At 32.6% G+C, this 9,706-nt stretch overlaps 1 protein-coding gene across 2 annotated transcripts; it reads right to left on the bottom strand.

Annotated features, from left to right (window-relative positions):
- Positions 1–642: 642 nt before the first annotated feature.
- On the bottom strand, positions 643–8,138 carry LOC106461419 (uncharacterized protein C05D11.1-like). 2 transcript variants are annotated; one of them, XM_022388373.1, is made up of 2 exons: positions 8,110–8,138; positions 643–7,332 (listed from the first exon to the last, which is right to left on the bottom strand). In XM_022388373.1, the coding sequence occupies exons 1-2, from the start codon at positions 8,129–8,131 to the stop codon at positions 4,421–4,423; spliced, it is 2,934 nt and encodes a 977-aa protein (XP_022244081.1). In that variant the 5' UTR covers positions 8,132–8,138; the 3' UTR covers positions 643–4,420. The 2 variants fall into 2 exon arrangements, with proteins under 2 accessions (XP_022244081.1, XP_013776693.2); XM_013921239.2 differs by lacking the exon at positions 8,110–8,138 and having other exon boundaries at positions 643–8,099.
- Positions 8,139–9,706: the final 1,568 nt, after the last annotated feature.

The following is a 9,706-nucleotide window of genomic DNA, read 5'->3' as shown; positions in this document are numbered from 1 at the left end:
ATCATGTTCCTAAGACCCCAGCTGTCAAATAGAAGTTATCTTACAATCTTTCCAAATAATAAAATACTTGCATAAGCTTACTGTTTCATATTGTCACATTTTTACATTACTCTTTATTTTTAACCATTTAAATTTTACATACTGTGCATAACAACAATTTCATATATGGCCAAGTTCAAGCAAATTTAGTTTTAAACAGTATAATTGGATGACAAAAAAAAACAAAAAAAAACAACGAAATCAGCACTATCATATTCAATAAAATGCACACAGATAACACACTGATATTTAAAATTTTATTTCATGCCTCTTAAGCTTGTATTCTGGTTAGAAAAAGTATTAACAAATTTCAGAAGAACATGTTTCAGCTTATAGTAATACAGGAAAAAAATTTTAAAACAAGAACATTTCAATTTTAAAGTAAAGAACAAAATCTTGAATTTTTATGAATAAAAGAATATTTGATCTAACCTATCATCAAATATAATAAATTAAATAATTATTACCACATACTTTAACACAGAGTGACTATCCAATATTATGTTAAAATATATTAGTAATTGTTTTTTGTATACATGTGCAGGTTCTCAGATAAAAGAAAAAAGTGGGCACTATTTTCCCCAACCTTTTTTCCAAATTCTCTGTGTTTTCCAGGTTGGTGTTGATAAAAATATTACTCATGTGCAGTTTGTAATATTATGTTAGATATATCAGAAGAATCACATCCAACTATTACTGAAAATCTTATTTAATGCTTATTTTAAGTTGTTTTCCTTGAAACAAACATAAAAGATTTTAAAATGAGACTTAAATTTTATAATTATAATTATGTGATTTCCAAACTCTCACCATGTTGTGTGATCAATGAGAAAAAAGCTTATTCCATTTTATTCAAACTTTTTTAAAAAGCAAGATCATATTTGGTAAAAATGCACACATACATAATGACAAAAATATTCTTTATAAGACTACAGCTTAATAATCTTCCTATGTTGCAGAATGTAAACCACTGGCTAGAATATCAACTGTGTTAAAAGAGCAAAGAAGTTTTAAACTTTCATAATAGGAACATTTAGTGTTTGTTAAGTAATTTCTATTTTTTCTAGTTAATTAATGTATCACTCCATACTTTATATGAGAAGTTCAAGCCATTAAACCATATTCATTCATGTAATGGTGAAAAAGTGAAAGTCTTTTTACACTTTTTATTTCCAGCTGAATAATAGTAAACCGATTTTTACTTGCTAACCATAATACAGGAATTTGCATGTTCAAGAACAATTCAATGAGGAAATTGGTTGATCTGACATATCAAAGCAATACCCAGCAAATCTGTATACTGATATTAGACTCAGATTTAAGTTTTCAAACTTCGTATCAAATTTTTACCTCTTTATTCAAGCCATCATTACCAAACTTATGAGTCTATATTTTCAAAAGGATCCTTTCATTTAGAATGGAAAAGAGAAAAACCAAGGGCAATATAACTGATGTTTTTAAGCTGGTTACTGGATTACATACATTACCTACTGTAATTTTGCCTAAGCTATGAACTGACAGGACATTAATGATTTCAAAAATCTTTATATCTCAAGAAAAACATTTTTTTTCTGAAATTCTGAAAATTTTGCACCTAATGCTAATAATCTTAATTCCTTGAACATTTTATGCACAGATATGGACAAGAATTTAAGTAGCTGTAGTAGGAATGAGGTCAAAAATCTGAGTTTGAGGAGTAGCATGGACTAATTCATTCTTATTGCTGCCAGAATTACATGTACAGTAGTTGGTAAATTATTTCATTATAATTCTCTGCTTATTCAAATTCTAACAATACAAAGTTTTTGAAATTAGCTTTATAATTAGCCATATGCCTCTCAGAACTTAGTGTGATCTCTCCTACTTGAACCAAGCTATGAAAAACTGTGAATATATAACAACTCCAAAAGTTCTACAGACATTGGACACTGCTCTTACTATTAATACGATTAAATCTAAGTAATGCTAAGTTTGATTCTACATAATTAAAATGAAAATGCTGATAGCATTACTAACTGGTCAAGTAATGACAGCTTTACGAATACCATGTAAATACATAATTACATCATTCAGAGTTAACATGATAAATAGTAAGTACAATAAAGCCAAGTTTAAGCTATGTATCAGGTTCTTTAATTGCATATACAAATATTTAAACCATTCTTTTATTGGGTTTTTCTCATAAAAAATATTCGAAATACGGAATATGAAAAACTTGATGTCATTAAATTCTAGAGCTCAAATTTTACTGGATAATTTCTTTGTGGGAAGTATTTTAAATTTCTGTAACAACAGTGTTATTAATGATGACTTAAATATCAAAGGAATTGAATATCTCAGAAGCTAAAATAAAAACTCATAATTGTCTTAGTCATACTTGTTTATATTTTAAAAAAGGATTTATGATGTTCTGGGATTTATTTAGAGAAATTCTTGATTTAAAGTAAAAAAATTATATTGTCATCTTGTATATATATATATGTTATTTTGATAAGGCCTCATTTAAGGTATTGTACAATTTTTGGTTTAATATTACAAGAAAGATACTGGTTTCTGGAAAGATTGCAAATTGAGTTATTAGAATTTTATCATGTTTCAAAATTTTAATTACGGAAACAAGCCTAAACAGTTGGACTTGTTATACTTAGTCTTTGCTTGACTTTTTAGTAAAACTTTTGTGCAAGATAAATTTTGAACAGGTAGACTAAACAGATAGCAGTTATTCAACAACACCTATCACCAACTTTTTTCTGACCAAACAGTGGAATATGACCATTATTATTACAGTGCATTCATGACTCCAAAGTGTGGAGCATGTTTTTGTGGCAATGGGACATGAAACATAAATCCTTGTATCCACATTCCTGCCATGCTAACTACTAGACCACATCCAGCCTGTAGCCAAAAAGAATCAAGTTGATTTGAATGTTTAATATTATTATGGGTATTAATAAGTTGCCTATGAGCAGTCTGTTGAGTGAAGGATAAATATGATTCAAAATGTCAGTATTAAATTTAGCTTAACAATCCTATGTCCAGATTTGTTCTTTGGAATACTCACCTCTTTGTTAAGTTATAAATTTGAAGCATCTTTTACTTGATAATGTAGTGTGCTGTTACTTGAATTGTGATTAAATTTTAGTTGGCTGTAAACACAGATATGAAGGGCTATCTTTAGCTTGGGATGGATTCTCTGTTCTTGGTAGTTGAGGTGGGTGACCATGATGAACTTTATGATTTTCTGTCTCATTGTGCATTGAATTTTGTTGGATGCAAAGGTGGTTTTGATGAACTATATGGCCCTCTGTCACATGATAATGTTCTCATATTTCAGTGGGTGAAGAGTAACCTTGATGCCACAAGTGACACACTGTCACCTTGTTTTCTCTTTAGTACAACTATCAAGAGTGAAGAAAAATCAAAGAGAATGTTTAAAGTGCACTAGAAGTTTTACATACTCTAATTATTTCAGTTGTAAGATTAGTAAACCTGATGAAAAATAAAATTCTTTGTAAGAATACTAGCTTACTAAATTTTCAGTTTACAAAACAAATCCATAACCTGTGGTAAAATACTATTTCTTCTGCTATAAGGTTTGTTTTTTCATTAAAAATTATTTCACTAAAACCCAATAAAAGAGCTTAGTTGATAAAACAAGCAATTCTTTGCATGGAAAATCATAATTCAACACAACTTTGTATTACTTAACTTTAATAAATTCAAGTATTGCGACTTTTGTCTGAATGGAAACAAAGAAAAGCAACGATATAAAAAAACAATGTACAAACAAAAACCTTTTCAAAGTTACTGAAGTAATACTCTTTACATGTATTCTACCAAAATTAAAGATAATTCTAAGAACCTATGAGTGAAAGCAAAGTAGGAGGATTTATATGTCAGTGCTGAATAATTAAGGCAAGTGACTATACATAGAGCAGACCCAACCACTTATGATACAGTAATTTGGATCTCATCTAACAGTTTATTTTTCTGGAAGTGCACTCAAAGCTATATCTACATGAACTCTGATGCTGAAGAATTTTTAAATTACAAGAACTTGAGTAATTTGTAAGGATAAGAGTATAGAACTGATATTACTCAGTAAGTTGAAAAATACAATAACAGCTAATTTTGTAATAAAAATCATTCATGTCCTCTAATAGATGTACGTTATCACTGCAGAGTTTTGGGCTTTTATTATTCCATAAAAATCAACTTTAAGCAGCACATATTTCAAGAGTTCTTTTTACTAACTTTTACATTTGCTAATGCAATAATTTGCAATATGAATTTCTTATATCAATACATTTAGTTATTAAGCATTAAATTATTTTAACTAGCAGTTCAAATTATTTTTTAAACTTAAAAAGATTTATGTGAATTACATTTGGGTAAGGAAACTCTTTTCAGGATTTTTAATAAAAACAATTTCTCTTCCAATTTTCTTAAACTCTGATATCACCTCCTTAACTTTTTGTGGATGACAACAAATAGCCAGTCGAGATTCATGAGGTGCAAACAGTGGAATCAAATATTTCTTTCCAACTCTTTCCATCTCACTGAATGAAACTTGTGACACCAACTCCATCAGCTTTCTGTTGTACATCATGTCCACTCCACGAAAGTATGAAAGCATTGACTGGTATGAAACACTGTCAACAGTCTTCTCTTTTTCAATGAATTCAAACATTAGACTGTTTTTACTAGAATTCAGAAGCAAAGGATCCCATTTCAGGGAACCAGAGAAGTATCCATCAACAACAGCTTTTGCTGCTTGATAGGCTTGAACGATATCTGTGGACTCTTGAAAAATCATGTACAACAAACCATCAGCTGGTTGAAGGTCAATGCTGTAATGATAAGCAAGACCTTGTCCACGGATCTGCTGCCAAAATGGACCTTCAGACTGTGTCAAATATTGGATTAACAGCAATAGAGCTGGAATATCTGGGTCAGAATATGAACTGATGCTAGAAACTGCCTGGATTAAATATGATGATTCTATTGCACCTACACCTATTATAGCACTTAATGGCAAATCTGATGACAATGGGTTTAATGTTTGATGGCAGTGGAGGATTTCTAACTTACTGTGACATAGTTTTGTAAAGTTTTCAGGAAGAAAAATATGTTCCCAAGGCACTTTTGGGTTGTTTTTTGCACATAATTTCTTCACACTGGTTGTCATATGAACTGTTATGTTTTCAGGATTAGTCAACTGATGCCTTAGTTTATCCAATGAATCAACAACTTGTTGTGGATTGGAAATCATCAGGCCAAGAATTTTCTTTAGAAATGTATACTGTCTGTACATGCTATCTGCCCAGTGGTTGCTCCTAGAAGAGAAACACATATTGTTTATGAGAGCTGCAACAACTTCTGAACCGTCTCTTTTAAGATCTGCAATACTGTTGATCATTTTTTTGGCTATGACTGCAATCCTCTCTGGCATAAATGAAGTCTGGTAGATAAGCTTTTGTACCCAATCTACACCTTGAAAATATTTGTTTATTTCAACTACCAAATTTAAATATGCAACCTGAGTGTAACAGCCACTGAAAAAGTTAGCCTCTCCACCAAGACCTGAGCATGTAGACCATCCAACAGTATCAGCCTCAAGCTCTTTCATGACTTTATCCCAAGTAATCAGTTCCTGATTCTGTAGAACTGGAGATTCCACTAGCAGCTCCATCAAAATAGGAAGGAAAAGTCGCAGCTCTGATGGCACAGAACAAGTATTCATGAGTACAAGAATCTGAACAAAGTTTGTCTTCACATCATCCAACTGAAATCTGCATGGCAATGTATCAACAATAAAGTCTTTATTTTTTATGGCATCATCAGCACTGTAGTTATTACTACATGTTACTGAATGGAACTGTATATTAGCTAAAGAAGGAACTGGTACTTTTGAGAGTACATTATCTGGTAATTTTGTTTCATTATTTTTGATTGCTCCCTTTAAAATTTTACCTTTTTCTTGCAATCCTTTCTTGCCTAACATTTTCTTTTGGTTCAAAACACGAGCCTTTTCTTTATCTGCCATTTGTTTCATTAAACATGGATCTGGCTTTCCAATAACTACTACTATTGGAGGCTTTATGAAATAATCTTTAATCAATCCAATCCAAAAATCACTTTTTGCAGTAAGTAAACAGTTTAACAAAGGAATCTCACAAAGTCTTTGCTGCAGATCTCCCAAAGATCCTCCATATAAAAAGTCTGTAATAAGTTTTTCTGCAATTGTGTCATGAGGATCACTTTCAACTTGTCGTAAGAGGTGTTGATGTTTTTTGTGAATCACAGAATTCATTCTTTCTACATCTATAATCTCAGTTCCATCATCAAATTTCTTAAGGATTTCTAAAAACTTGGCTTTGACACTGTTCAATTTATTTTTTGGTACATTTTCAAAAGTCAAGTATATGCATGTCTCAAAGTTCTCAATAATGCTATAATTGACTGAACTGCAGAATGGATCTGGAATTTCTACAAATTCTCTCTCTAATGTTGCTATAGAGGTTTCTGTAAGGTAGTCTAATAGAACTGTGATAGCACTAAGTTGCTCAAACTGGTTAACACAGGGTCCTCTCCACCCTACCATTACAATACCTGAATCTTCATCATCATCATCAGGGAAAGGTACTGTAACATCTGAGCTCTTAGTTAAGGGAGGTATAGGTTTTTTCCAAGGTTGCTCCCCTTCTTCATTATAAGACTTTAATAAAATCTTCTTCTCTATTGTTAGAATAGCTTCAAACAGATCAGCAGGTTTAATTTTTCCTGTAACAATGATACACAGATTATCAGGGCGATAAAATTTGCCATGATAATCTTTCACACGATCATGAGTTGTTTTCTCCCGTATATTCTTCATAAGCCCCCCAGTCTCATACCTATATCCACAATCTCCAGGATACATAGCTCGTAATAAAGTCAGTTTACAAAGACTTTCTGCAGTGTTCTCTGTTCCTTGAGTTTCACAGTACACAACCCCTGCATCTTCTCCTTCACCAGTGACATGGTGAACTTCAGTAAGATAAGCAGATTCCAGCAAGGTAGGATACAGAATATGATCCAAATACACTGGCAGCAGTGTTAGAAAACCTTCAGCTCCTGCAGTTGTTAAAGTATAACATGTGTGGTCAGTGTCAGTCCATGCATTTGTTCCAGATGATAAGCAACAGTTTGCCATCAAATCTAATGTCCCTTTATAAGGAAAATCTTCACTTCCCATAAATATCAAGTGTTCTAAAGTATGTGGCAAACCATCATCATCATGAGCTTCTGTTCCTAAACAAAAATAACCATTCACTACAGGACCTTCAACATCAGCAATATACACTAAAATATTTGTTCTTTTTGACCTATATTTACTTATTTTTATTTCTCCATCTGCTGTTACAGCCGCTATGGGTTCAAAACCAAAATATGACTCTCCTTCAGCAATTTTAGAACTCTTATCACAACCAGAGTCTAAAGTGGAGGAATTGTCTGAAAGTGAAACAATGCAGTTAGTAACTGTATTAGTTTCTCCCATACTGTTCGAAGGTAAAACTGTGATACAGTTAGCAAACCAAATATTCGATATTTTGCTAGAAGTAGTAGACAACCACTGTAACTTGAGTTCGAATCCTTTCGAGCTTAAACTTAAAGTTGGGCTGATGAAAAACCGATAAAGATCTTGATGGGAAAAGATATATCGTATTGTCCTTATCATTCGCCTTCACATAATCCAGTTCTCTGAGTCGTCTGACTCTGTTCAGAAAAATGTATTGCCTAGAGCAGCACAATAAAACTGCTACAAGCAAAATCCGGCTGCCTTTCTAGATTGTTTATCGAGTCAACTATAAATTAAAAGCTACGTCAGCCGTACTATATATATATTAATTATGCATGAGCTTTGTACAAAGAATCGGTTACCAGTTGTCTCAAACGTTATCAAATATATATATATAAACAAAATAGTGGAACTTCGCAGAAATATCAGCAGTTAAGGGAATATAAATAGGATACTCGCTAAAATGTCTCAATACACACTAACAAATTAAGACCAACACCATAACCTACCAATGCGGTCTCTATTGTACATATTTCTTGGTATCTAAGTGCATAAACGTGTAAGACGCTAGCATAATACACAGTGCACTCTAGTGGTTGAAATTCAAACAAGGAAAAAAGAGTAATTTTTATAACTGTTTTCATACAGTAAAGACTGGAGAATAACGTCGTAATATTCTTCTCTGGTTGGGCGGATTCTTTTAAATTAATTGGTGAAAATATTTCGAAGTCCAGCCACGTAACAGTAACAAATTAGTTTATTTCTTCTTTTTAATGTTTGTACAAGCTTCCTTCACCTGTACACTGTTCTAACTTGTAGACTTTGTGGTATATTTCCTCCATTCAGTGAAACTCGCTGTCTGAATAATTCTTTTAGTTCTTCTAGACTATTGCCAGCGAAAATTGATGTTTCAATACTACTTGATTTGACGATCCTGTCTTTAGTTGTTTATCCACGACTTTATTGGACTGTATTTGCTTCGCGAACTGCAAAGTTTCCTTTAAATAATGTACACCTACTTTGATTCAGTGTAATTCGCATATCTTGGTCTGTTATGGCGTCACGTGCCAACGCATTAATTATTTTAGGAGGAATGTTCAGGTAAGATAATTGGGCAAGTCTTTCCAAATCTTCTGCCAAGTTCTGCTAATGTCTCGTGTTTCCTCTGTACCCTGTTCTGGAACTTTGCTCTAGATACTTCCTTCTGATGTATCACTCCAAACCTGTTGGATAAGGCAGCTACTAATGCTTATATTGTTGTTACGGCTCTCAGCTGAAATGTTATTTAACGTTATCAAATCTGGTCCTTTTAGACGGGCAGCAAAATGGATTACTTGTTCACTATTCCATCCATTCACTTCCATGGTACCCTCCCATCGTAATCCATTGGTTTCCCGATAGGTCAATGTTGAATTTGCCAGCTAAATTCTGGAACTTGATTTGGTAGTATTATAGCTGGAGTGGTTCAGGGAGGTCTTTCCAGCAGTAATGTAATACGTATAGACCATATAAGTTCTCTTATCCACTATTTTGCAGTATATGATGTTTTAGGCTGGAACTTTAGAGCTAATGCAGAAAAAGGTGTGACTGGTTTAATCATTGCATTCACCAATACCAATTCATTTTTCAGATGTTTTATTCTGTCATTGATGTCTACCTTGTTAATGTTTCTTTTTACTTCATCAATTTTGTCATTACAGCCTTTCTGTACTTCTTCACTTTTGTCATTACAACCTCTCTGGACTTCTTCACTTATAATCTTTTTGTACATCTTCAACAGTTTCATTGCTCTTGTCTTCAATCAGATTTATTTTGATTTTAATTTTATTGTATATATTAAACCTCTTTCGTTTAACTCTTCTTTAAATTCCCGTCTCTTATATCTTGATCATCTTTCAATTTTCTGTACTGTTACGACAGCGGAAGTCACGTGACTCTGGTAACACGTAATGAGTACCTAGAAGGTTCGTGAAGGCTCGAGTGTTTGCCAGATTTGCTGTATTCTAATATATAAGCCCGACAATCAAAGCGGGAGAGGATTAATCGGAACTGGAGTAGCAGATAGAGAGATTGAAGATATAGACACGGTTAATTGAGTTAAGTGAG

This window comes from Limulus polyphemus, unplaced genomic scaffold (genome assembly GCF_000517525.1).
Source record: "Limulus polyphemus unplaced genomic scaffold, Limulus_polyphemus-2.1.2 Scaffold954, whole genome shotgun sequence".
Taxonomy (NCBI): Eukaryota; Metazoa; Arthropoda; class Merostomata; order Xiphosura; family Limulidae; genus Limulus; species Limulus polyphemus.
Note: the sequence above shows the minus strand (reverse complement) of the source record. Positions and strands in the feature narration are given on the sequence as shown.